The sequence below is a fragment of the Centroberyx affinis genome, unplaced genomic scaffold (assembly GCF_046629955.1).
Source record: "Centroberyx affinis isolate AG114_WGS23_722 - 3 ecotype Tasmania unplaced genomic scaffold, CSIRO-AGI_Caff_v1 ptg000485l_1, whole genome shotgun sequence".
NCBI lineage: Eukaryota > Metazoa > Chordata > Actinopteri > Beryciformes > Berycidae > Centroberyx > Centroberyx affinis.
In genome coordinates this window covers 279777-307166 of record NW_027279141.1, presented here as the reverse complement: position 1 = coordinate 307166, position 27390 = coordinate 279777, and the positions used below count along the sequence as shown (strand labels likewise).

The following is a 27390-nucleotide window of genomic DNA, read 5'->3' as shown; positions in this document are numbered from 1 at the left end:
CTGGAAATCAGTAAGAGGTTTGGACCTTCAGGACAGTAATCCATCTATAAAATTGTGTTGTTTTTTTTTACCAAACATTTATTTTTTGGGTCCATTTTTTTAGTTATTTAGACAGTGGGAAAGTAGAGGCAGACAGAGAATATAGTCCACATGAATATAGGCAATAAAAGATACAAGTTTGCAATAATATGATGATAATACACGTTTATTGTCACATTTGCAACATATAAAATACAACATATAAAAATACATTTGTAAACGTTAAGAGAAGCTTTGGTACCATAGCTTGTGATACAGTCTGTGTTCTGCATTTTAGATTGTGAAACAAATACTACAAGGTAGCATAACATTTTGCTTAAAATGGTAGTGTAAAGTAATGAAAGTAGGACCTCAGTGAGTGAATATTATGGAAAAAGTGACGACACAAAGCATATGTACATGTACACAAATGGCTATCTAGGTTTCATAAGTACAGTAGCCCTTCATTTCCCATTAACAAGCAACAATACCTGATAGCTGAAAAATCAGTCATACCCAATGAATGCAAAGGCACATCTACATGTACCATCTTGTGCTACGGCAGTGATATGCTGAAATTATTATTTTTACTGCAAAAAGAGTCAATAACTGTCACCACAGAAGAAATAACTTGGTGTTACTCTTCACTGTGCAACCACAAACGTTCTTTATGACTCTTAATTGTATCATTATATTGCATAACGTACCTTTATATCTTTAGTGTGAAAATGCATGTTTTCCTAAAGCTAATAAAGTGCAAAAACTGGTACAGAACTATGTCATTTATTCTATATAAAACATGTATTCAAAATTCAAAATTCTATTCAAAATTCACACATGACATAAACATTTCATGTTATTCTCACAAAAGAATAGAACGAAAGAGAACTGCTTGATTTGACCTGCAACTACTGCTTATGCATAATACGTAACTCGAAAGAAACTCAAAATCTGTCTACGTTGGCATGTCCTGAAAATAACACCCAAAGGAGTAGCACACCAAGGTCAATACCACGGCTTGCAGTTTAGGAAAGGGAGAAATAAAACTGAAAGCTTTATTCAATCGCCCGTTTGACATTGCAAGGTTGTAGACTAACATCTGTCTAGAGAAAAGAGGGGGGGAAATAATAATGAGAGATAAAAAAGTAATACGGTCAAACGTGCATAATAAAGCACTGATAGACACAAAATAACCCATTAGGTCTCTCAGCACAATTATAAATCCCTGGCTAAAATGTAAAACAAAGATGTATTGGACATCTAAACCCAAAGGACTGTTTCATTTCTAGAGCAGTGTGAGCAGAGTACCGTATTTACAGTAGGGCAAGCTTCCAATATCAAACTGGGCAATAACATCATGCTCATAATTTGTAATCATTTTGTACGTTCAGAGGTACTAACTCTGATACAAAAACTCAAAGAAGGGCAAAACCGTAGGAGTGCTTCATGAAGATATAACGATCGCCTGCTCAGTGAAGTTTGCTACATTCTCTATTTTAGTCACATGTCACATTCCCTCTTCAGGTACGTATGGAGCCATTCCCGGGAAAGGAAAGGCATCTATGTTCCCAAAGGTTCCCACATGAGGCTACAGGAAACTGTCTTCTACCTCGGGCGTCCCGGAGGAGCCCAGCAGCGCGTCTCTCTCGCTGGCCTCCTCCAGCCTGTCTTCCTCTGGCAGGGTGTCAGCTGTGTCCTGGGACATGGAGTCCGTCTCCTCCTCCAGAGCCAGAGAGCTGAGGGCAGCAGAGCAGAGCACAACTTAAAACACTGGATTTGGTCACTGGAGACTCACAGAAAGTATTTATTACATGTCTCTGAGTGGTAATGCTGATATGAAATCACTGGCCCTGTCAAACATGATCTGGGAAAATGCATCTTTGCAATGTGTTCCAGTGTTTAAACAATTATACCGATTGGCCAAATCGGCCAAGCTCAATTTTTTTTTAACTCAAACAAGATACATATCAGACACAACTGGTCCAATTTTGACGAAACCTGGAGGGATGATGAGTCTTGTCACTATGTTCTGCTGTTTCAAAAATGACACTGATTGGCCTGGTGGAGGCACTATAATTAAAGGTCAATATTTCAAACTGTGGGAGGCCATAACTGTTGCACCACTACTCTGATTTGGAAGAAACTTATGCATGGTTAGTATGGTTGGCAAGGCATTTTATTGGTAAAGGGTGCCTGCATCATTCATGATTATGCTGCCTGATGTATGAGACCCTCACTGTGTTCCTGGATCAGCAGCATTACCCTGGAAAGCCACATGTTTCCTCTCACTAGGTGGCACTGTGAATCCTGTTTGAAGCAACACCCAAAGACCTTTCAGACCCAAAACCGCGATGCTAAAGCCAGCTTGACTTGGCTGTGTTAAAGTGTGCTGTATACACAATCTTCATGTCTGCTGATGTAGCCTCCACAGTAACATAATACAGCTATTGTCTCAGTCCAACATCTGGATGAGTGGGTGTGTGGCGGAAAAAAATTTTGTTGAGCAAATACGCCTGATCTCTCTTACAAACCCCAGCATTTGGCACACACGCAGCGTCTTGTGAGCCAGCGTGGATGATGTACCTTGCAGGGCTTTCCGACGCCATTTCCGTATCAGTGAAAACATCCTCGGGCTTGGGGTCCGGGATGGGGATGATGTACTCGTTGTACGAAGTCACAGCTTCCTCCGTGTCCGCCTCCTGTCGGAAGTCTCCGGGGCTCGGGTTCGGGTTGTAGGGGTCCGGGGGGGTGGAGGAGGCGGTGGGGGAGGGTGGGGCGAAGGCCGGGCCGACGATGGGGAAGGGCGAGGACAGTCTAGGCTTGGTGCGGGCCACCGCCGGGTGGTCACTCTTCAGAAAGCTGTCGTTCACCTGGCTGTATCTCTGTTGTCAGGAGGGAAGAGATTATTGATTTTCTAGGCAATGTGCAACCTATTTATAACTATTTTGTGAGCTTGAAATTATAAGATGACACCACATGCATAAAGTAACATTCAAATGTGGATAACTCCATTTTGATAAAGACAAAGTCAGATAGAACCTTATACACTGCAAAAACGTCCTTTAGTCTCATATTCAATCTTCAAATCTTATTTTTCTTATAAGAAGAGAAAAATTCTGCCAATGGGGTGAGATGACTCCACTTGTGTCCAATGCAGTTTCACTTGTTTCAGGAATTTTCTAGAAATGTCAATATCTTGAAACAAGTCTTAATAAGGCAGATCACTGCACTGCTATCAAGAAAATGACACTTCTACAAAATTCTTCAAACAAGTTGATTTGCATTGGAATCAAGTGAAATTATCTAACCCCACTGGCAGATTTTTTCACTTGTTTTATGAAAATTACCATTTTAGGACTCAGCAATAGACTAAATGACTTGTTGAGATGGAGATTTTTAGGGTAGCCTCAGACACAGATGGTACAGTAGGCCTACACTGACACATCTAGCACCGGGCCGCCAGCCATGGTGATGTGTGTATAAATAAAGTACCTTTTTATAGCCGTCTGTCAGCATATTCCCCATAGTGTGGACAAGAAAGGAGAACTCCGGTCTCTTCTCAAACTTCTCGTCCCAGCACTTCCTCATGATGTCATAACTGCAACATACACAACACAAAATTACTGGTTTAGTTCTTATTTTTGCATTTTGGCCTGAAACGTTTCATGTGAATTAAAAAACTTACACTTCGTCGGAGGCGTGGGCAGGTTTGGACATGCGGTAGCCTCTCTTCAAGGCGCTGTAGAAGAGCTCATTCATGGGCAAGTCGGGGTAGGGGGTTCCTCCTGCAGAAACAATTTAAAATCTTTTAAATCAAATCAAAAGATAAACTGGACTGGGAATCTGAAAGCATGCATACTCCTACTCCTAAATATTTCTTAAAGTGGTTTGTCAGCTAAGAATAACCAGTCTCTCTCCTAAACCAACAAGACATTTGACATTGGTCACGTTTGATGAATTCCACTTATTCACCAAGATAAATAGCATCAACTGATTTTTTTTTTTTTTTTTAAACATAATTGTCCTTCAGCTATGTGAGCAAGTGGTGGGACTGACCCATATCTGAAAAGAAAATAGATCTGAAAAGTCCATTGATGGTCGTATTCACACCAGGAAGTACAGAGAATCTTCCCAGAAGCTTTGGTTAGGACTTACAGAGGCAGAATTGTGACTTGGATTATTTTGTTTTCCACTATGAAGGTTCACCGCACAGGCTAGCACTAAATGGGAAACAAACTGTCTCCTTTGTTTTCATGGTATTTTCAAAAGTCTTGAGAAGAGGGCTTGAAAACAAAAACAAAAAAGAAACAGCTCACAAAACCATCAGCAAGGAAAAACTGATTTCAAACCTTGACTGTGGCTAATAAGATCTAGACCTCATATGAGCCTTCAAAAAGCTGGCATGGACTCACAATCAGACATGGAATTTGCTGCTGTAGCCTTGAATACACTCATTTACTGTCATTTTAGGCATGGAATAGAGAAAGACTCTATATGTAATTATGTGCACTACATAAAAGAAGAGTGATGCACGACTTCAGGACTCGTGAGCTTGACTACTGAACCAGTGCAATGTTCTCTATATTTGTATATATTTTTATTAAGACTTCCATAGCTTCCTGCAATCAGTCACGCTCCAACATAAGCATTGTGCATATTGTATATTGTGAGTGTGTGTGTGTGTGTGTGTGAGAGAGGGTGTGTGTGTGTATGTGTGTGTGTGTGTGCGTGTGTGTGTGGACTGACCCAGAGTGAAAATCTCCCAAAGAAGGATGCCAAATGACCACACATCACTCAAGGTGGTGTACAGATTATGGAAGATACTTTCTGGTGCCATCCACTTCAGGGGCAGAAAGGTCTAAGTGAGAGAGAAAACAAATTCAGTGTCAGAGAAAATAGGACAGGACACATTTCAACGTGGCCACATCAGATCCATTTCGCAGTGTCTTATTTAATTTTTTTTGCTGGAACTGCTTTCCATAAATAAAGTTATCTTTTTGCAGTGCAGTGAAACTCACGCTGCCTTTGGAGATGTAGTTGGAGTCGTGCATGATGTCTCTGGCCAGGCCGAAGTCACAGATCTTCACCAGCTTGCCCTCACAGATCAATACGTTCCTGGCAGCGAGGTCGCGATGGACACACTGGGGTGGACAGAATTGAAATAATATGTTTAAATACATGTAAACAGATTCACTCACACTATACAGAATGCAGAGTAAAGAATGTGTAGTTTATTTTTTTCCCCCTTTATTTAAGTAGGAAGCCTCATTGAGATCAAGATCTGTTTTTCAAGAGAGACCTGCTAACAACAGTACAGATATAAACAAAGACACAGAAGTTCATTTACACACAGCAAACAATCAGCAAACAAAGATAAATCAGTGAAAACAGTTACAGTCAACGTTAAGAAAATCCTGGTTTGAGAGTTTGAACTTCTAGGGATTCTAATTTCAAAGACTTTTGCAAATCATTCCATTTGTAAGGTGCATAGTATCGAAAACCGATACTTTGCCGAGCTCTGTATTTAAACATGGAATATCGAAGATTAGGTAATCCTGAGACTTGGTTCCATAGATACTGGATTTAAATGTGATTAAAGAAGAGAGGTAATGGGGTAATTCCCCTAGCAGAGCCTTATAAATGAATAAAATACAATGTGTTTCCCTTCTTTTTGTCAAAGAACATCATCCCACTTTTTCATACAGGACACGGTGGTGAGTATGAAATGTATCACCAGTAATAAATCAGAGGGCGCTGTAGTACGCTGCATCAAGAGGTTTTACAGTAACATGGAAGGGGGCAGCATGTGAGTACAGAGTGTCTCCATAATAAAAGTATATATATATATACATACATTATATTCAACTAACAGAATACAATTTTTTTTAATATCCTACATTCTTGGAGGCGAGGAACTCCATGCCCTTCGCCACTTGGTAGCTGAAGCCCAAAAGATCGTCGTTGGTGAGGATGGGAGAGTCGCTGATGACCATGGCCAGGTCCACTCTGCTGTCACCTAAACAGACGACGACAAGGTGAGACGGCGACAGAATACAGAGACGAGAAGGTGAAGGGAGGATTTATGAATAAAGAAATCGTCCCCGCCGTTTAGCGTACTTGCTGGGGGAACTCCCAGTGTCCTGTGACTGCATGGGCTGAAATGAAACTCATGCCCCATATACTGTAACAAATACACTCTTCCCTGCCTATGATCACTGTACCGGCAGATAAACAAAAAGTGCACTATATTCACTGATTGATGGAGCTTAAACATTTGGACCTGTTATGGATTATACTATTTCAAAGTCACTGATTAAAAGCAGTGCATCCAGTTTAAGGCCTGTGTCCGTGTCCCGGCCTCATGTGCTTTCACTGAGAGACAGACAGTCACTGTTCGGACCTACAGTATATTGTACTTTAGCTGTGTTTCCTCTGCTTATAGTGTGTACATCTTCATCCCTATATTCATTGCCATAGCTGGAAAATTCATTATGGTCTACAGGATACACACCCAGCTATATCAACACACAGATAGAGGCACAGATACTTGTAGAGACTCTCTCTCTCTCTCTCACACACACACACACACACACACACACACACAGCTCAAACCTTGCTCCTGATAGAGGTCCTGCTGGTAGGGAGACTCATAAGGAGACGGCTGGATGTCTGCATATTTGATGGAGTCTATCTGCTCCTGCATGGGCACGTAGACTAAGGGCTCGTCTTTACTCATGTCCATGTAGCCTCCATCACACTCGCTGCCGAAAGACACATAGCTGTGGAGAGGAACGGGGTTTCAGACAATGGGATTCAGTGAAACATCCCAAATCCATACTTCCTTCACGGTCCCAGACCACATCAAACCTTATGTGAAAAAGGGTGTCTGTGGCCATCTCTCCGGCACAGAGAAATGTGACAGCAGAGAGATTTCAATAAAAAAAAAAACACACCAAGCGGTCCTTTGTGCAGCTGTGAATGGTGATTTTGTGCAGGATGTCCGTTTCGCTCACCCTTTCCTCTGGCTGAGCGGAGTGCTCCCTCCGGAGATGCGGCAGCCGGAGTCCTCCTGATTCTTCTCAGCGTAGTATTGCAGGAAGGTGTGCTTGTTCCTGTGCAGATAGTCCACGAGGTCGCCATAGCGACAGTACTCCGTCACCAGGTACAGAGGGCCTGATTGGTGGAGCAGCAGGAGTTATGAAGAAACATGAGCAGCCTAAATATCATATCAGTGATTTGGGATTTAGCAAACATGGATCAAACCTTGTCCAGTACTGAAAGTTAATTTCACCTACAGCACCTATAGCAAATTTAAATGTACTAATAACACTGCCCTTTAACACAAATACACACTTTTAAAAATAATATATTAAGTTGGATTAATTAGGGTTAACATATAGGTAACACTTAATAATAATGACTAGTAAATGATTAATTAATCATTATTTAATTAATTAATTACATTTATTAATATTTAATGGTTAGGTAACAATGCCTTGATTGCCTTCATTAACAATTTGTTAGTAATTTGTTATTATCCATCTTAAACACTTAAATTCTTAGTTAAATATTTGTAAATGATTAACAAATCATTTGTGAAATATAAATAAACATGATGTTAAGTTTGCAACTGATGTTTACAATGGTTATTGAATGGTTAATAAATGGTTTATAAAACATAAATAATGCATTACTATCTCATTTATTATTAATTAGTAAACAAAGTATTAAATTAAGTAATCATCAAATTCATTCTGAATTGGTTTTTGGGGTGTTTTTTGCTTTTATTTTTTCCATGTGATGAATCAGTTGTGTGTTACTGCTATAAACCATTGACCAAATGAATGGCTGTGCTGCTCACCCTGTTTGGTGCAGGCTCCCAGCAAGTTAACAATGTTGAGGTGAGGACCGAGGTGACTCATGATCTTCAACTCTGACATCAGAGCCTGAGTCTCACTCCTCCTGGCCGTGGCTGGATGGAGAGAGAGAGAGAGAGAGAGAGAGAGAGAGAGAGAGATGTGTGTGAAAGAGGGGCAGTGCAAGGAAGGTAATAGAACAGGAGGAGAGCAAAGCATAAAGTTCACTATGGCAGCCAGACCAGGACACATTGCTGCCTTGCCAAACTGCACAATGACAAGTTGGCTGAGACTGGAGCCAGACTGGCAACCAAACTAAAGCACATCGGGGTGCTGGTCTCACACTTTGCTCACAGGAATATGGCATTTGTGTCACAATATTTGACAGCTATGCAGGGGACTCTACTGTGCTCTCTGTATTGTACACACTGAGTACACTCATGTCTTTCTACTGCTTTGTTACATTTTGCATCTTACATTTCAGCATTTTCACGGCCACCTTTGTGCTGGACTGGGAGTGAGTGAGACCGTACGCAGTGGCCTCGACCACCCTGCCGAACGCTCCTGATCCAAGAGTGCGACCTGGAACACAAAGCAGAGTTCAATAGAAAAGACTTTGAATGGAACACACAGCAGACTGAAATAAGGAGGAAGAACATTTCTCTTAATTAAAACAATATTACTGTAAACAAATTCCTCTGGTACTTTTTCCCATGGAAGGGGAGATTAGAGTTTGGCCTGTAGTTGTTTATGACAGATCACTCCAGATTACTTTTCTTTGCAGAGGCCTAACCATGGCAGCCTTCGGTGGCCTGGGGAAACCTCCTGTTTGTAAGGAGCAGCTGACTCTCAACAACACATCATCAGAAAGACAGCTAAAAAGTGCTTTAAAAAACAAGGTGGGAACAGGACAAGTTTACAAACCTTATTTAGCATTCTTGAATCAACCATGCAGAGTTAATCCAAACCACCCCCAGCACTGAAATCACCTGGTATTGACTGCAGCTTAAGTTCTTTGACCGCCCAAGTCTGAGCAATATTGAGTCTGATATTGACAATTAAATTATTGGTTGGCTGCAACTTACTCAAAATGCAACAGCTCAGGTTTTAACAAGGCTGAGCAAAACAGTTTTAAAGCCATTGATTTTAAAATTATTAAAGTGGTTTGTAAATCTCCAATGGTCTGGCACCTATGTTCCTATCTGATATATTTGTTCCATATGAGCCAAATGTCTTAAATCATTTGGTGGTGGCCTTTCAACCCTACAGAGAGAACCAAAACAGCTGTGGAGGTTGGAGTGTTTAGCTTCTGGATTTAACTTCTTTTAACTGTACATTATTATATTATTATTATTATTATTATAAGTGTACTGACCCTAACCCTTTGTACATCCATTTTATATTCATACTTTCATCATTTTTATGTCTCCTTGATATTTTTTAATCATGTTTGTAAAGCACTTTGAGTTCCATCCTTTTATTAAATGTGCTCTACAAATAAATTCGACTTGACTACTGTAAGGCTTTAACTTATATTACAAGTTACATTTATGACAGAAGTAATCTATTTGTCAGTTGATTTGAGAAATCATCATCGTGTGAATAAAGTAAAGAGTAAAAAGCGTACACTAAGGGTGGCATCACCCTGTTAAGTCACATCCATCACTATAGTATCATTCATCCCCTCTTTGCCAAATGCCTCACCCAGCACCAGGTTGTCCCGGGGCATTTCCCAGGCCAGGTCGTAGGGCAGGTGGATGGGGTCCACATAGATGTACTCATGACCGTCCAGACTCACCGACTCAATCACCTTCCACCTGATCTCATACCGCGGCTTCTGGGAACACACAGAAAAACAGACACTTGAGTAAAAACTGATGCATCAATATTAGGCTGCTCTTTTGTAATTCCATTCATTGCAATTTCCAATTTGAAAAATCAAGAACAGGCTAATGTTGGAGTTTGTCAGTCTCACCTTCCTCCATACAGCAATGAGGATGATGATGGAGATGATAATGATGACCACTAGAGCGAGAACAGCAGCCAACACTGCCACCTGGGAGAAGAGAGCTGCAACAGAGGAAAGGAAATAGAGCATTACTCAGGATGTTTCCAACTGAGCATTTGCCATTCCCTATAACATTCACAGGTTGTGTATTGCTCCACTGGTTGTGACATCCAAACAGAACATTTAACCCTGGTTATACTACGTATTTTCACCAGGCATAAAACTGCAGATTATAAACATGAGTAGGGTACTGGGTCAAGACAATGATTTCCAAAGATATGGTTAGCAAAAATATATATACAGCACAGGGGCATTAAATACTACAGTAAACATGGATTTTTATAGCTTAAGAAGAAATACATGAATTTCTTTCTGTAATGAAAACACATATTGTTGCTGTCAGGTGAAAACCTTATATCTCCAAAAAACACAGCCTTATTTTTAGCTTGAGCATCATGCATATTTGAGTTTATCCAATAGGGTTTTGAAAGGGTTTCATAAGCCCAAGTGAATTTGTAGAATTTGTCTCAGCCCAAAGAGAAGCATCATGTTAAAACATTAAAATCAACAAAACTGGAGTTGCAAGGTTTTCACATGACAGCAACAAGAATTCTGATGTAAGACCTCTGGAGACACCTACTGCTGGACACCAGTTTGACATCTCGTCTGTCGAGCCCTCCCTGATTGCTGGTCTCGCAGCGAACGGTGACCTGCTGGGGCTTGTGGAAGGTCACCTGGCTGCGGACCTGGCTGATCTTACGACTCTCACTGTAGCTGACATTGGTCTGGATGCTCAGCGTCTCGGTGTCAGGCATCAGCGGCTGCCAAACTGCCGTCCGGTTGCTACACCTGGAGCGGAACACAAAACCAAAAGGTAAACTTCAAACCACTAGACCTGATAGTAGATTACCTATAAAATCACTATCCAAGCCTGTCTGTGAAATAACATAGATGCAGAGATACAGAGTTCCACATGTGCAGCAGTGCATCAGAGTGGACAGAATCAAGACAGACACAGAACTACAAAGTAAAACAAACTTGTGTGTATGGTCAGCCCCCTAGTGTTCAGTGTGTGACAGATCAGCGACGGTGATAAATGGCTAAGTGCTATATGGCTCACTTGAGCATGCTGTCACAGCTGTACCACTGTACGGTCGGGGATGGGACCCCCTCAGCTACACAGGTCACCAAGTGCCTCTTCCCAGGCAGGTGGTGGTCAGTCAGGTCTTTAATCTGAGAGGGAACTACACAAAGGGGGGGAAGCAGTCATTAATCATTACAGACATGGGTAAAAACAATCATCTGTTACATGATTATCTCTTGACTCTTCCCATGCAAACTGCTGGCTAACATCGTATGAATAGTTTATTTTCAACTCTGCTTCATGACACACACCTTATACGCTTTTATTATTTAATTAGAGCGATCTCTCACCTTGGACCTCCAGATCAAAGGTCACTTCCTTTGTGTCATCTCCATTGGTGACAAGGACAGTGTAGAGGCCCTTCTGCTCCATCCTCACCCTCACCAGCGTCAGAATACTGATGTACCTGAGGCCGCAGAAATATGGACAAAAGGTGATGCAGGTATGCATTTAAGAGAGAAACACACACATGTACTTAAAAAGGCAACATCATATAAAAATCCTGCGAACATTTGCATTTGCAACACTGTTTTCTGTCATTTTTCTGAAAGACATTTGAGAATGCATACACATATCTTGTGTTTATGGTTCCTGTGTGATGTTGAATGATGGAGTCTTGCCCTCCAGAGAGTATTGTGTTTCTCTCTGCCAAGTCCTTATCTGGTGATGACTGACAGGAGCTAGATGTCTCCGGGGGCTGTCGCTCTAACCTAAGTCGCATCCTAATTGCTTCAAAACATTTGTTCTGATGCTTAAAAGTACCAAAGTGTGCAAGGTTTTCAACTGTGTCACTAAACAGCTACCATGTTATTTTGAACCCTGGGTCAGTCTGATGACCCACCTGGTCTCGTGCTCCTGCCTGGTGGTGAGGGTTTTGTCTCCATTAATGGTGGCACTGTCTTTGCTCCAGCGGACCTGAGGGGGAGGGTAGGCCTCGATCTCCACTCTCAGCTCCACGTTCTGATGCAGTTGCGCTGAAACGTTTCGTTGCTGAACCGGCCCCAGGTCCACGAAGCCTTGCTCTGAGGGAGGAAGGTTCATATGATCAACCAAATCATGTACATGCCGTACTATTTGATATACAGTTCATTCTGTCTCCCACAAAATCTTAACTTAATTCTCCCTTTGATCCATACACTAAGTCTTGCTTACTGGTTAGGTATCGGTGTATTCAAGCTGCTTCATCTGACATCAAACTACTCTACTGTTGCTATTCACAGTTGAACTTGTGTGTCCCAGACAGTATCTGTCTTTTCCACTGAGATGTCCAGAAAGCTGCCCTACCTTGTCTCTAAGGAGCATGGCAGTTTAAGTTATTCGAGGCTTTCATAAACATACCACACCTCGCTGGAGATAGAATAAGCATTCACAGACCCATGCGCGTACACTCAATGACTGTCAAGAGACAGAAATAGGAAGAAAAGCTCAGATAGTACAATGAATCCTAGTATTACTGACTCTCAATTTGCTTAGAAGCTGTGGTTTATCTTATGTTAATGGTTGAAGTGATGAATCTCAGTTACACAAACATTTCTTGTTTGCTGTGACTCAACTTACGTCAATTTCACAAAAATCTGAAGATAGAGTTTCCCCTTGGCTTGAAGCTCTGTTTTTGAAGGTATCATTCAGGGCATCAATACCATGTCAAAGGTCGGCTTCACACCAAACACACACACGTTTATATTCTTAGTGACGTCACTTTCAACAGAAATAAATACAATTACAATTTCATTTCCCTTAGCAGAGGCGCCGCTCTCTCTCACCTTTTCTTGCAAAGGTTTATATAATAAGTGGTCCTCTCTCAGTCAAAAAAAACACAATAATAATCTATCCAGCATCGGTTTGTTTTGACTTTGTGTGTGTGTGTGTGTCAGTCTAACCGAGGACAGTGATGTTGATGTTGGCGGAGGCACTCTGGTCTTGGACGCCCTCGTGGACATGGCAGACATAGGTGCCGCTGTGGGCCAGCGTGGCACGAGGGAAGATGAGGCAGGAGCGCATACTCATGGCAGACAGGACGTCCGTCAGCGGCTCAACGTCGCTGTCCTGGGAGGAGAGAGGGGGAGGATAAGGAGGAGGGGGGTGATAAGGAGGAGAGGGTTGATAAGGGTCGCTGAATGTGAATGGGGAATAGGATTAAAATTAGAGTGATGCAACTTCTGCGCAACAAAGCTTATGGGAAATGATGAGTTTGATTGATGATTTTTTTGGGGAAATTTCTACTCTATGAGACACCACACTGGGGAGTGTTGGGAAAGATGGGAGAAAGACAGATAACGAGCAGAGATTCACCCATGAAATTGGATGAAGCTGCCAGCCAATCTGAAAGCTCCTCAATAAAGCTGAAATCCTCCTCTATACATGCAAATACATTCTCACAGCTCTGGAGATCATCTTCATATTAATCCAAAAATGGATCCAAGTTTAAAATTCCAAATTTTCCGTACGATTATTACAATATCAAAACCATGTGTCTTGAGTAAAATTTCACGGGCAGGGGGGATAAAATTGAGGTGTGTCTCTACATCTTGATGCAATTTGGGCTCGGCTATGAGGCCTGACAGCGGAGGGGAAAGTCAAACAAAAGGGCTTGTTCTGCTCCACTCCTACTCACCTCTCTGTTGGGATAGTCCCAGGAGAAGAACACTAGCTCCACTCCGTGGATCGTGCAGTTGACTGTCAGCGGTTCGCCCTGCTTTAGCACCGTCTTCGACGCATTGATGTAGGCGTCGATGGCCTCTGGGGCTGGGACGGGAAGAGTGAGTGTGGAGGAGAGGAGGAAGAGGTGTGGGGAGGAGAAGGGGGGTGAGGAGGGTGGGGTTGGGGGGGAAGTGAGTGTGTGTGTGAGGGGGGGTGATATTGTTAGTGATCTAACTCCAAAACAGATAAAGTGTAGCATTCTCCCTCACTGCTAAGCAAACATTAAATTGTGCAGGGGGTGCTGCTACTATAGTTCACCCCAAAAGGGAAATTCAGTCATTATCTGTTCAATCAAAACTGGATTGATCATCTTTTTACAGCACCAAAAAAAGCATAAAATGTCCAACAATTTCTCTTGTGCAGCATAATCCAAGTGTTTTGAAACCAAGCGATTGCAATATTTACCTCATTATCTCCTGTATTTTCCTCACTGACAATGCTCTGGTTGTGTGCGCACCCTACAGTAGCAAGCAGAGTCTTCCACTAAAGCACTGTAGGGTGTATGCAACCAAATTATTTTCAGGGAGTAAATTACAGGAGATAATGAGGAAAATATTGGATTTTTAGACCCACAGTACAATCATTTGGCTACAAAACACTTTATTATGCTGCACAAACTGTTTGGTTAAATTTCATGCACATTTTATGCTTTTTTTGGAGCTGTAAAAAGATCACTCTGTTAACTTCAATAGCTTGGGAGAAAGCTGAGATGGAACTACGGGGCTAGCTCGATCTGTGTTTGGTGGTCCTACAAACTTCAGTGGAGTTTCAACTGAAAAGGGGGTGAGTAGACCATGACTGAATTTTCATTTTGGGGTGAACACTTTCAACCTAAGCACCTACCAACAATGCTGAAGACATAGAAGGACTGGGACTCTCTCACAACCCCGTTCAGCTCCCCACGACACACATAGGTCCTGTCCTCCAGCAGTGCCTTGTACCCCTCGCTGGGCACATAGAGTCCGCCGAGCGGCGTGTCGCTGTCCTTCTCATACAGGGTGACATTGATGCTGGGGTTGGTGACCACGCAGGGGATGGTGCCTTCCTCACTGGTCTTAGTTACCATGCCATGGGAGCTCTCGATGAACCACACTTCAGGGTCTGAGGACAGAGACGCCGCTTGTTTTATTGTTTATATTATGGATTAGCTAAAATTTAAATCCAATTATTTGAACTTGATGTATGGCAGCAACAAGCTATAGGAAACTGAGTTAAAGGTAAATCAGGCCTGACCTGGGACAAAGACAGCCACCTCCTTAGTTTCTCCAGTGTGTGGGTCACTGCATTCATAAACCCCTGTGTGTTTCCAGCTCACGCTCCTCAGCGTCAAAACACTGGATGTGTCGCTGCCCGTCACAATTTGGTCGTTTTGACCGCTGAAGGGGTCTCCGTTGTGGACCTGCTCCACTTGGAAGTACGGCACATCGTCCCTCTTAAAGCCCCAGCTCACAGCCCCCGAGCCGGAGCAGGTCAGGGTGAGGGAGGAGCCCGTAGCCAGGACCTGCTCTCCGTCGCCGGGCGTGATCTCCACGCAACAAAGCTCAGGGCAGAGATGCAGAAGAGCTGCAGTTGACACAACAAGGAAAAGGTCAGACTGGGAGGTCAAAATGACAGGAGCGTGAGGTCAAAGGTTAAAGCAACAATACAAGCCAGATCCTGTTCTATCTCCGAATGATGAGGGATATGAGTTGCCTGGAGCGGGTAAGGGGGAGGATAATGATGCCTTGCCATTGACAGATGTATTCAAAATGACAGAGGTCAGTTCACATCAAAGTATTGTGTTTATCTCACAGGCATGTTAGCTAATGAATCACCCTGAAGGGCAGTTCTGTGTCTTTTTAAGATTCTGTATTTTGAAACCTCAGTGAAATAATTACTTTCAATTTCGATAAGACGCCCACTGAATGAACGCAGAACATTTTGAAATAACCTGTCACCTCTTTCACTATCTATTGGTTTCTTATGACTGCAGCTCCAGCAAATGATTTAAACATGAAACGCTTCACCTAGGCTTGGCGTCACTCTCCTCGCTTCCCTGCAAAACCACCTGTGATCCTGTCACAGATGTGGATTTTCATTTTTGTTGAGAGACAGAGATTGACTTCTCACCTGTGGCTATGACTGTCAGATGGAGCGTGGACGCTGTCACACTTCTCATGGTGGATTTCTTCAAGGCACTTTTGATCTGCAAACAGACAGAAGGGATAGCAATTCAATTACGGGCCAAGAATCCAAGACTGTGATTAGACTTCTCCAATCCTGTAATATGACCAGTTTTATCCCAAAACCCCATATATCCATTTTGAAAATATTTTGCTCCCTGTAATCCATCAGTCAATATTTAAAAAAAACAATTCTATCCACTAACACTAAAACTATTTGCAAGCAAAGGTCTTCACAAAGTATTATTATTTCTATTAAAATGTAATGGGAAGTCAAGAAAGTGAGTGAAAGCATAAAATATATCAGAAAAATCTACTTTGTAAATGCATTGACCCCCTTTACAAGCTGTAGACAAATAAAATAGCTGATTGATAACTGAGCGAGTGCTGAACCCTCAGGATTCTGAACATCTCATTAATATCTTTCCATATGAGATAAGCTTCATATCATGACGGATGGACTCTTGCCCTTATAAGACGCAATGGGTCAGGTCAAAGTGGGAGTTTCCAAAATAAATCACATTTCATGTCAGTGCAATCTGCTCCCAATGATAGAAAAATGCCATAAAACTATGCTGAACAGAAACTAACAAAAGAAAGTATTTGGTTTGCTGCTTTCTGTAATGGTTTCTGGCCTGCTCACAGAGTCTTAGGTGCAGAATCAGTTCACATTGGAGGTATTTGATGCCTCGCTGCACCCGGACAGAGCAACAATGTCTGGCACTTTTTGTCCTTGTTTCACCAGTGCTCTGTCCACTAACAAACGGGTCACTGTGTGCAGCTTTGCAACACGCTCAGTGGCAACAATGCTGCGCCCGAGCTATTCTAGCATCGTGCTGAGCCATTAATTGGTTTTGGTGTAAACAAAAGTGAAAATGAGGGCATTCACCAAAGCCAGTGACAGGGGAACATATTTGGAGTTTTGACAGGTTGCTATGGCTTTGTAACACCAATGGGAAGTCATGTTTTACACTAATGTGATATCAACTTTCGGGAATAAAGTCAACAGCTATTGGGGTCAAAGGTGAGTAATGCTCATCTCCCCCCATTGACCACTGTCAGCCAATAAGAGAGCTCCAAAATATTTCTAATTCCACTGTATACATAAAGCTAAAGGGCAGCGGGAAAGATCCAGAATGAGCAGAGGAGGGGTGGTTTGTTGTGCAGGGGGGTGCAGCACACAGGCGTCTGGAAACAGTTAAGGACAGATCAGAGGCCTGCATGCAAGAGGGTGGGAAAGAGAGAGAGGGCGGAAGAGGGAGCCTTGGGAAGAAAGAGGGTGGAGGAGGAAGAGAGGGAGGGATCTTTCGAGGGAGCCAGTGGAAAAATTGCGAAATCCATCTTGAGGACAGTTTTGCCCCCTTAAATGTTTTTACTTGATGATCAACTCCAATTGTGTAATTTCTATTTTAAGAGCTTGGAGTATCGTATGCAGACTGTGATTGAAAACATGTTTTGAACTTTATCCAGCTATTTCTCCATACACGTTCCATGTCATGACGTTAAAAGTTGATTGATTGAACACATATGACGTCATCTTTAATAAAATGGTCAACTCCACTTATACCAAGAGCATAAACTTATCAAATATTAATGGGTAAGTGTATTTCTAGATATAAAAAAGATGAATGGCCTTATCAGCGTGGCAACGGCAGTGAGGTAGAAGGAGAAGTTCCATGACTAACCCCAAGCCAGTTACTCAAACCAGATACACGTTGTCTCCCTAAATTAACTGCCTTTGGCACTTCCGCTCCCAAAACGAAGAACTCTTGAGTTGCTCCAAAAACATGACTCGTCCATTTCCTCCTCCCCCGCCTCCTGGTTCTAATAAAAAGGGGTGAAGGAGAGAGAGAGAGAGAGAGAGAGGGAGAGAGAGAGAGAGAGAGACAGAGAGAGAGAGGGAGAGAGAGAGAGAGAGAGAGGGAGAAAGAGAGGGAGAGAGAGAGAGAGAGAGAAAGAGATACACTAGAGGTTTGATTGATCCAACTTTGATTGGATTGTCCTTTTTCTCTTGCTACACACACACATACACATAAACATTCATAATGCCAAACAATTGCACGCACAAGCACACTCTGCCCCACACCCCAACCCTCCCTCCTTCACCCACCTCCTCCACACACACACACACACACACACACACACACACATACACACACACATACACACACAAACATACCCTCCCCCTCTTCCCCTTGTTCGTCATTGGTGTCTGTGTACAGTTCACGTTCCCACAGTATTTCTCAGAAACTTTCCCAGGATCACTGATACACTTGGGACCATGCTGGTGACGGCGGCGGGAGCGGCGGGGTCGGGGGGGTGGGGGGGGTCACCTCATCCCTCGAGGGCCACAGCACACTCAGAGGGACCATCGACCGAGGAAGCCATACATCAAGTCTTATGAGTGCTACTAACCTCGGTGTCAATGACGACGACTTTGCATGACAGCTGACAAATACTCTGACGCCAAAGGCATGTGGCACTTGGCCAAATGATCTTATTGTGGCTGGCTGCTGATGCTATTTTTATTAAAATAAGTAAAAGAGCAAGGCTAGGACTAACTGCCCTGTACAGGATATGAATTTACATCTGAGATCAAACTACAGGAAACCTTCGATGTTGAACAAGAATCTAGGTGTGTTCAAATCTTATTCTGAGGCTTTGAAACCTCAGAGAAGAGGGGGGGAGGGACGGAAAAATAATGTTTGGCTACTGCAACATGATGAGGCTTTATGTTGACCAATGGGCAGTGGGGGACGTTGAACAGAGGCCTTTGAGAAGGAGTCTGACCCTCAAAATGGGATCGACTGTCTAGGATCAGAGGGCCAAAGGGACCCACTGGACCACTTCAAAAAGAGAGTGGACGCTACTGCTGGAGACTAACAATTCACAATTCAAGAACACGCTGTTGAAAACATAGCTTCTTATTTGCTAATCTACGCCCTGGTCAGGTCTTTGTGCAAGAAAGGAACGGACCATTTTATGAAGCGTTAAGAGGGTCAGAGCACTGGCAGGACACTCGATAACAATGAACCCCCAGAGAATCTGCCAAGAAGGTTTGGCAGCATGTCAGTAACTCTGTACTGCCCACTTAATAAAAACACTTGGTAGCAGTTTGATCCCTGAGGGACAGAGCTATTCTCTGTCTGAACCACAGAGACGTGCTGTGAAGCAATATAATGATGTGATAATGTACAGTAACATCCACCCTACTAACCACAGGACCAATCATCCATAGTTATGTTGCTGTGGGGCAACAAAAGGCCAATGGATGCCAAAATCAACAATAATCAGTATTTTGAAGACTAATTTTCTGTACTGAGATGTCACAATTATGGACGTTTTGTTATGTTTTACTGCTGAGCATGACATTAGTGGGCTTTCAGGCTTGTTGTAAATCATAAAGGTTCTCATTCCCAGCTTGACCGTGAAGGTCCGAAGAAGAGCCAGTGTTTACATTAGGAATGGCACAATAATCACCACGAGGGATAAACCGTGATCCCGGCGTATGAGTTTTCCCAGAGATGCTGGGAATTTGGTGGCTGATTGACCCTTCCCGCTTCTCATAAACAACCCCACCACACTCAAAGTGTCACCAGCTAACAAGGCAGAATGCTCCACTCAGCCTCAGCAGGACGCACGCGGCCCACGCACAGCCCCGGGACACAGCTACAGCGTGTATAAACTCACTTCCCTCAGCAGCCTGTAATCCCACTCCTGGGATTATCTATATATACTGGAGCTGCATGTTTCATTTAAACATCTGGCAATGATGAAGCGGCCCATGATGAGGTGGGAACCACTTTCCGAACCACATTTGCAGCCAAGCATTTGCCTTTCTGAGCGCGTCCCAGGGGGGAAAGGTTGCACTTTGAGAAAAAGAAGAAAAAAAACACACTAAATAACAAAAGAAAGAAAGATATCCAAAAACCCTCCTGAAGTGCAGCTGGAGAGCTCTGACTTCCTGTATGGGGAAATTTGCTGGCCTTGTGTGGGTGTGAGTCAGCGGTCCATCAGTGATGCAGCAGACCACCACAACCACCAGCCAGACACGACAGACGCTGCAATGAGAAGAGGACCAGTCACACATAGAGAGACTTCTGTGAAGAGAGAGCGAGGTACAAATACAGAACTGCACAGCAATGGAAAGATGTAAACTTAGAATTAGAAATGTGTAAAGCAGATGAGGAAAGAAGAAAGAGCAAAAAAAGAGAAAACCACACATAGGAAAAAAACAAACAGCATGCAAGATCACATGAGTGAGACCAATGACAGTATGAGTATGACAAACCATGTACACACCGCAAGAATATACTGCACACGACACCAGACAGTGGACAAAACAGCTTGGGGGGCACGCAGACATAAAGAATACAATTTATGACACACACCACATAAAAGCGTAGAGTGGGACGGCAGAGGGAGCGCGAGCACAGCCTCAGATCAGAGACAACAATGTTTACTCTACTGATGTGTGCAGGAAGTTGTGATCCGCAAAACAAACATCTCCAATGTGGTGGTCACTTCTGTCCAATACAAACAGCCACAGCCAGGATAAAGGCAGATTATTAACTGCTGACACTGGACACTTTACTTTATTAGGACATATTCCAAATCATCTCACTAGAATAGCTGCAGCGCAGAATAAGTGTTCATGTTTTTTTTGGGGGGGTTTTTCTGCAGATCCCTCTTTTTTAGCCGGAAGTTGGGGTCTCAGAATGTGTCTCTCTGCTGCAGGACTTTGGCATGCTCTGTGGGAAAAAAATGACCCAGTGAGTCTTTGTTAAAATAAACCACCGTCTTTATCACTCCTCTTGGACAGACGACCCCCCCCCCCCCCTCCTCCCCGAGACAAAACTTCTGGTCCCTCGGCAGCAGACCCACGATGCACTTCACCAATACGGATACAGTACCAGAGCTGTGATTATAATTGATAGACTGCAGGCTTGTGAGTAAAAGGTGATCTCAGTTAAGATAGCAGACATGTCATCAACATGCTGTCTGCATGTCTGAGCTATTATAAACAGGAAATGCTTAAGTGTGGCGGTCTGCTCATGGAGTCTGTTTTGGGTTCATAACGATCCATCTTCCAGATTGTAAAAGGAAAGAAATGGACAGTTACACTTCTAGCTTGTGAGGCTTTAGACGTCTTCCTCTAAGGTGTGGAAATATGTATTTGAGCTTGTGACACATGTAATACTATGGGCACATTTGACCTCCACTGCTATTGTGAAGAAAGTGTCTGACAACACTGGTCAAAAAAAATCCCACATATTTTCCCACTCCAGAAACATGTCTGTAGTACAGTGTTGTAGTATTTTTGGCAAATGTGCTGTAACTGTTTACAGGATTTAGGTCGAGGCTGGAGAGACGACTTGTTGTTTTATAAAGATCACAGCTCCAGTAGCTTATAGTAACAAGTTTAAGTCTTGTTGGCTCTCATCCTCTGATAACTTACATTGACCTCCTACTAGAAGTCACAATTAGACCACTGAACACTGCTGTGGGCACACAGGGCCTTGCAAACACTGCTGTTCACTGTCAGTATACGGTAAGATCTCCTATTCTGTAACTTGAACCCACACTAAAGCCATTTCAAGTTTGCATCATCAGATTCTGATGCATTAACAAAAAGTCCCCTTGTCTTTTTACCGTCACACAACTCCCATTGGTTTCGCTTCAGCATGAGGAGAGTGACTATGAGCGGTCTCGCCTCAGCAACCGAAGTCCCTCTATAGTCATGCTGAGGCAACACATGTTCGGGAATCAGTGGATTTTGGTTTACTCCCCTTCAAATAGAGTTGTAAATGCTGGTTGTGGTGGTGGGTTGGGGGGGGGGGCAGAGGATGCAAGGGGCCTCTGGGTAAAACTGACGGTTGTAGAGTGACAGTCTCAGATGTGGCTAACGTTTGATATCAGTTTAATGATCTAATTTTCTACTCATTTGGGAGCCTAAATGAGGGGAAAAGGATTAAGATATCAAAGAGGACCTTTAATACCAAAGTAGCTGTGACTTTAATGTCATTGGAGTTAAATTTCCCCCCTTTTTCTCAAGCAGTAAATCTTTGGGTTGCTACTAGTTGGGCTGTAATGTGTTTTCCTTTCTACGCACCACACAGCGTGCATGCTGTGAAAGTAAACAAGCCTTAAAAAGCAAAGGCAGAGTGCAGTGCAGAATCATGTGGAAGTCCCAGGTAAACTGTTATACAGATATAGAGTCTCTAGGATTAGACAGCACCCCATCCCCGCTTTCAACTAAGACCTCCCCATCTGGACAGAGCAACACCCCAACTCCCCTCCTTCTTCCTGCACACCGTCCCACAAACACTTCAGGGAACAGCCCCCCCCCACCCTGCCCCGTGAGAAATAGCGTAACCCCCCCACCTACACATACACACACCCCCCAAAAAAAGAAAGAAAAAGAAACAGCTGAATACAATTAGGACTGACTGGCTTTAAATTCCACTCGTTTTCCATGGCGGCTTCCCAAAACACAACAGTGTGTGGAAGGGAGGGGGGAGGATAAGAGTGAGAGAGAAAAGTGATCATTTACACTATTTCTTGGGCTTTGGTGTGCTGCTGTGCAGAATTATGTTCACTCTGACCTTTGTAGAGGTGAGGAGAAGAAAATCTCAGAGTGGTCTCACATCGTCTCATAATATATAGGTGGGTTTCTTATTAACTGTCATAAATCAGAGGAAACATTATGTTAGATGTTACCATCAGCTTTGAAGATGGCCCCATAACTTTGGGCCTAATTCAGGCAAGACAGACTGAAAGAAATTAGAATTAGCCCACATTTTCCATTGTGCGGAATATTCTTATCGTCTTGTAAAAGCAACAGGGTGTTTTCCTTCGTCGTCCTGTCCCACTATATCACCAGTCCTGGCATGTTTTAGTTGGACGCAGGACAGTGAAAACCCCAGAGAAAAGAGTAGTGCGTTAAAAGAATGTGATGGAGACCAAAACTTCCTTCTGAAAATCTGGATTTTTCCTTAAGCAGTATGAGAAAACACCTACTATCAATACACTGTTTCCTGAATGAATTTAATTCACAGACAGGACATTATAATATCTTTCTGGTATTATTCTAGACTCAAATTAGCTTGTTTAGGTCTCTGTCTTACATGCGTGCAACTGAAAATGACACCTTTCTTTGCGTGTTTTATGCTGTTTTCCCTCTTAAACTTTGTTATCATAAAAGAGAAAACTTATTTTTTCCCCCCCAACTTCCTCTAGGAGTTGTCCTCTAGGAGTGGCCGTATTTCTCCTCCACTCTCCAAAGATGGGATGCAGCTGCCTGTCAGCGCTGTGTGAGTGGGTGGGAGTGAAGGAAGGAGGGAGCGAGGGGAGGAGGAGGGGAGGAGAGAGGAGAGAGGACAGATGGAGGGGCAGCCATACAAGATGCTCTATCTCAGCACCACTTAAAAGCTACGATACGGCTCGAATAAGTGTCTAAGTACAGCGATAAAGAAGTGGTGCCCTATAGGAGGGTAAAAAGACTGATGGTCCAGCAAGAGAAGCTACAGCTCAGTGCGAAAGTATGAGTGATGAATTATGAATCACTGGATAAACAACCACCAGAAAATGAGTCAGAGATTGCTATATTCAAAATATAAAATGGAAGATACACTCATCATCAATATATGTTATGTCGGCCATTTGATGACAAGAATTCAAAGAGTGCTTTAAAATCAGCTGTTAAACTCTCTGTAGCCCATCCAGATCTAAACAACTCCATACTAGTCTTCAATACATAGTTACTGGACAACAGCTGTGTGTTTGGCTCTCAAAAGATAAATCACAAGAGGACAGAATGGGATCAATGTGTTTAAAAACTCAGAGAGCGTTGCCGTATCGCCGCTCTGTGGCACATGTGAGCCGAATCAGACTCCCGGCATGTTTTCTGCATGGTCATAATGTGAAGCACATTTTCTCAGAGCGGCTGGCATGCAGAGAGCCAGGACAGCCAGGAAACAGCTGATGACAAAGGATTAGGTCTGGGCCGGGGGAACGGAGCCGGCGGGGCAGGACTGCGTCGGGGCCGGGGAAAGAGCCGGGCTGCTGTGCATACCAGCACCCTGACGCACAGGAGAAAAATCCCCAGCACTCAGAAAAATACTAGAACATCTCTATGTTTTGCAACTCCCAACCATATAAATTTGTCAGAGTATATCTAACATATACTGTTTTTTCTAGTCAGTGCTTTGAAATGTTGAGATGCTATCCCACTGACGGCAAAACTATGATATGAATGCAATTTTCCAATGGCTCATTTGCAACAACAGTAGGCTACTAGACAATGCCAGACCCGGACCAAAATAACCACAGAGCCATCTCCGAACAAGATGGCCACAGAAGATCAGAAACTTCAAAAGGGGGCAACTTACTGCAGGCAAAGAGGAGGAGACAAATGACAAAACACATGCCAATATTGTTTCCGTTACAAGAAGACATCTGTTCAGGAGATGCTAATGCTTTCAAATCAAAAAGGTCATCTGTATACAGTAAATGAATGATCTCTGCATGCAGCTAACCACCCTAATGCCCAGCACCACTACAGTAGAGCAGCAGCACACAAGGCCCTGTGTCAACTACAGGGCTTTCAGGTGCAAAACATATGGCCGGATTAGAGTGAAAAGACGTGCATGCCACATGTGCCTCTGTCATGAAATAGCTCGCATTGTCATAACGCAACTCATTCCAGGTACTAAAACCTTCTCTTGTGATGAATGGGACGGGATGATTCAGCCGGTTGTTTATGTCTGCTCCGCACCGCGCAGGCGAGACCGGCTCACGGGTTTATGAGAGTTTTACAAAGGGTGACCCAAGGCGAAGCAATAACTCCGGGTTACGTGAGCTGGTATGTGTCTCTCTGTGGTTATCACTAAAAAAGAGATCCGTCTACGGCTAAAGAGGCTGCCGGTGACAGTGACTGATGCCGGGTCTGATAACGCTATGCAGCCGCGGCCTGTGTATGAGCGTCCACCATGTAGCTATGCAGAGAAGATTGATTCTGTTGGGGTCATTCACCAGGGAGGCAGGAGATGGATGGTTCAGTGCTGAGGAGCGACGGTTCACTCAGGGTGACTGGAGAGGGCTGTACAAACAAGCCCTTTAGCAGTGAGGCACAAAGTGGAGAGCATACAAACAGCCTGTGTTATAAAGCTCTATGTGTGTGTGTGTGTGTGTGTGTGTGTGTGTGTGTGTGTGTGTGAGTGACAGACCCCGGGACACCTTGTCAAACGTATTCTCCTTAGCGAGAAGATAAACATTGTTAGAGTTGCGCTGTGAAAAGACTCCAAAAAGATGTGTGTGTGTGTGTGTGTGTACAGAGATGCCTGTCAGTGTGGCGGTCCAATGTTGTGTGCGTTGTAAAGGACAACTCAAGCCGTCGCCATGTTGATGTTTGAACAGGTTGCTCACACCCTTTCACATTGTAATGCTTGATGTGTACACATTCAAGTATGTGGGCAACAAATACCACAAACGCAGACGCATTCTCACTGCTGACTGGCAGCAATGTCAACAATAAAAACAAGGCAGCAACAGACATAAATCTGTGTTAAACCCATTTGTCATTCAGCTTTGGGTGTTTTTGTGAGTATGTTTAAATCTGAGTAACATATCAATTCAAATCAACAACACCTATGGACCAATAGTCCAGCGCTGTAGGGATGAGGTGCATCCATCCTGAGACAGACAGCTATGAAATTGAATCAGTCACGGCAGGCTCCCCATGCAGACTAAGTGAATTTTCGTCGTCTTGCCTTGTGCAGTACATCTTCACTTCTGCCAGCACCTGCCGGGCAGCTGTGACTAAAAACGAAAAACCTTGAAAGTGAAAGAAAAAGAGAGTGCGAGAAAGCAAAGGCCCCTTACCTTCAGCGTTATCCTGGAGCACAGACACGTCTCTCAGGATGAGTGTGTGTCTGTGTGTGTGTTTCCCTCTCTTTCCCTCTTCTCGTCTGATAAGTTTTCGCTGGCCGGTCTCCTTCTGAAATCAGAGGAGAGCTTTCCAGCCGGCTCTCTCTGCAGGAGGGCTGCTGGTGTAGATGTATAGATCCCTCAGATGTTCGGGGGTCTGAGGGCTGGGAGGTTAATCTCTGGTGTCCTGGGAGTCCGCTGGAGGAGGAACTGCTCCGAGCCCGGCTGTTTGTTTAGTCAAATCACAGCACCATGGGGGTCTCCTCTCTCTCTTTCTCTCTCTCTCTCTCTCTCTCTCTCTCTCACACACACACACACTCTGAAAAAGCCTGCCCACTGCTCCCAAAGAGTTCTGTAAGTTTAAAAAAAAAAAGTGAAAGTGCTCCCAATGGAGACACACATACACACGCACACATACACACACTCCTGTCCTGACGGATTCACACAGAAGAGAGTGTCAGTGGTCCGGCTCTGCTGCAACTCTGAAGAGTAGGAGTGAGGAGGGAGAGGAGGAGGGAGGGAGTTGCAAAAGCAAGAGAGGGAAGTTTCAAAAAAAGAAAAAAACAAAGGAACGAGCCGGGAAAGAGGCAGAGGGGAGAGAACTTCAAAAAATACAGATCAAGTTGTGTTTGTTGCTCTTAGGTAGCAGTGGAGGGGTCCCGGGCCAGAGCGATTTGTTTATGAATGGAGCCAGCTAGACAAGCTAGAGGAGGTGTAGCTGAGCTGAACCGGCTCAGACAGTCTCTACTGGCAACAGCAATCTGGACCGCATCGAACCCTCCACAAAACAACAAGCACAATAAAAAAGGAAAGAGAAAGAGTGAGAGAGCGAGTGAGGGAGAGAGCGAGTGAGAGGTCCGGGGGAGAAAAGGTTTTGGCAGAGCTCACGGCGGCCCGCTTTGGACACAAACATGAAAGTGTCTTTCTCAGGAAAATAACTCACTTATATAATCACTCTACCAAAAATCAGGTGTGAAAGACGTAAAAAAAAACAAACAAAAAAAAAAAAAAACATAGGAGGCTTTTAAAGCTTGAGTAAATCTGTTTTTCGCACACTTTATATCTCCTTTTCCTTCTTCTTTCATTCCCTCTCTTTCTCTCTTAGACGCACATAAAATAACACAACATCTCTGTCCCTCTCTCTGTACCCCCTCGTGTCTTTCTGTGTCTCTCTTTCACACACACACACACACATACACACACACACACACATGCACACCATGCAAATGCATCCATGTCTGTTTTCAATCTTGGCCCTCTTCCTAATTTCTTCCTTTCCCAGGATATGAGGGTTAGGGTTAGCCGGCTTGAAATTCATAACGCAAGCCTGCAGCTGACTAAGGCCTTTTCTCTCTGGAAGTGTGTGTGTGTGTGTGTGGGGGGGGGGGGGGGACTGTGGGACAGAGATGAGGAAGGGGGTAAATTGGACAGTAACCATGCTCTCCTCTAATTGCGAGGGCACATCTAAAGGCCCTGCTAGCAGTAATTAGAGAGCTAGTGAAGGCCCAGTTATTAGATAGGAGGGGATCGACACCACACAGGACAGTCCCACCTCAGCGTCTCTCCCCACTGCTG

General features: G+C 43.7%; 1 protein-coding gene across 1 annotated transcript; it reads right to left on the bottom strand.

Moving 5' to 3' along the window:
- Positions 1 to 206: 206 nt before the first annotated feature.
- Positions 207 to 26249, bottom strand: pdgfrb (platelet-derived growth factor receptor, beta polypeptide). Its single transcript, XM_071517358.1, has 23 exons — positions 25771 to 26249; positions 15836 to 15911; positions 14960 to 15289; positions 14570 to 14827; positions 13641 to 13771; positions 12907 to 13072; positions 11868 to 12048; positions 11317 to 11432; positions 11003 to 11126; positions 10523 to 10731; positions 9850 to 9944; positions 9579 to 9711; positions 8352 to 8456; positions 7880 to 7990; positions 7032 to 7191; positions 6631 to 6797; positions 5916 to 6034; positions 5037 to 5159; positions 4765 to 4876; positions 3704 to 3803; positions 3511 to 3616; positions 2602 to 2900; positions 207 to 1754 (listed from the first exon to the last, which is right to left on the bottom strand). Exons 2-23 carry the CDS (start codon positions 15882 to 15884, stop codon positions 1607 to 1609), a joined length of 3342 nt encoding a protein of 1113 aa, XP_071373459.1. The 5' UTR covers positions 15885 to 15911; positions 25771 to 26249; the 3' UTR covers positions 207 to 1606.
- Between the last annotated feature and the right edge of the window lie 1141 nt (positions 26250 to 27390).

Bases quoted from the DNA above. Each gene is read 5' to 3' on its own strand.
- pdgfrb (XM_071517358.1), bottom strand. From the start codon at position 15,884: ATGAGAAGTGTGACAGCGTCCACGCTCCATCTGACAGTCATAGCCACA. The intron at 13,772-14,569 runs GTAGGTGCTTAG...TTCCCGTCCCAG, and splicing joins CTATGTCTTCAGCATTGTTG to CCCCAGAGGCCATCGACGCC. The intron at 7,192-7,879 runs GTGAGCAGCACA...TCCACCAATCAG, and splicing joins GGGAGCCTGCACCAAACAGG to GCCCTCTGTACCTGGTGACG.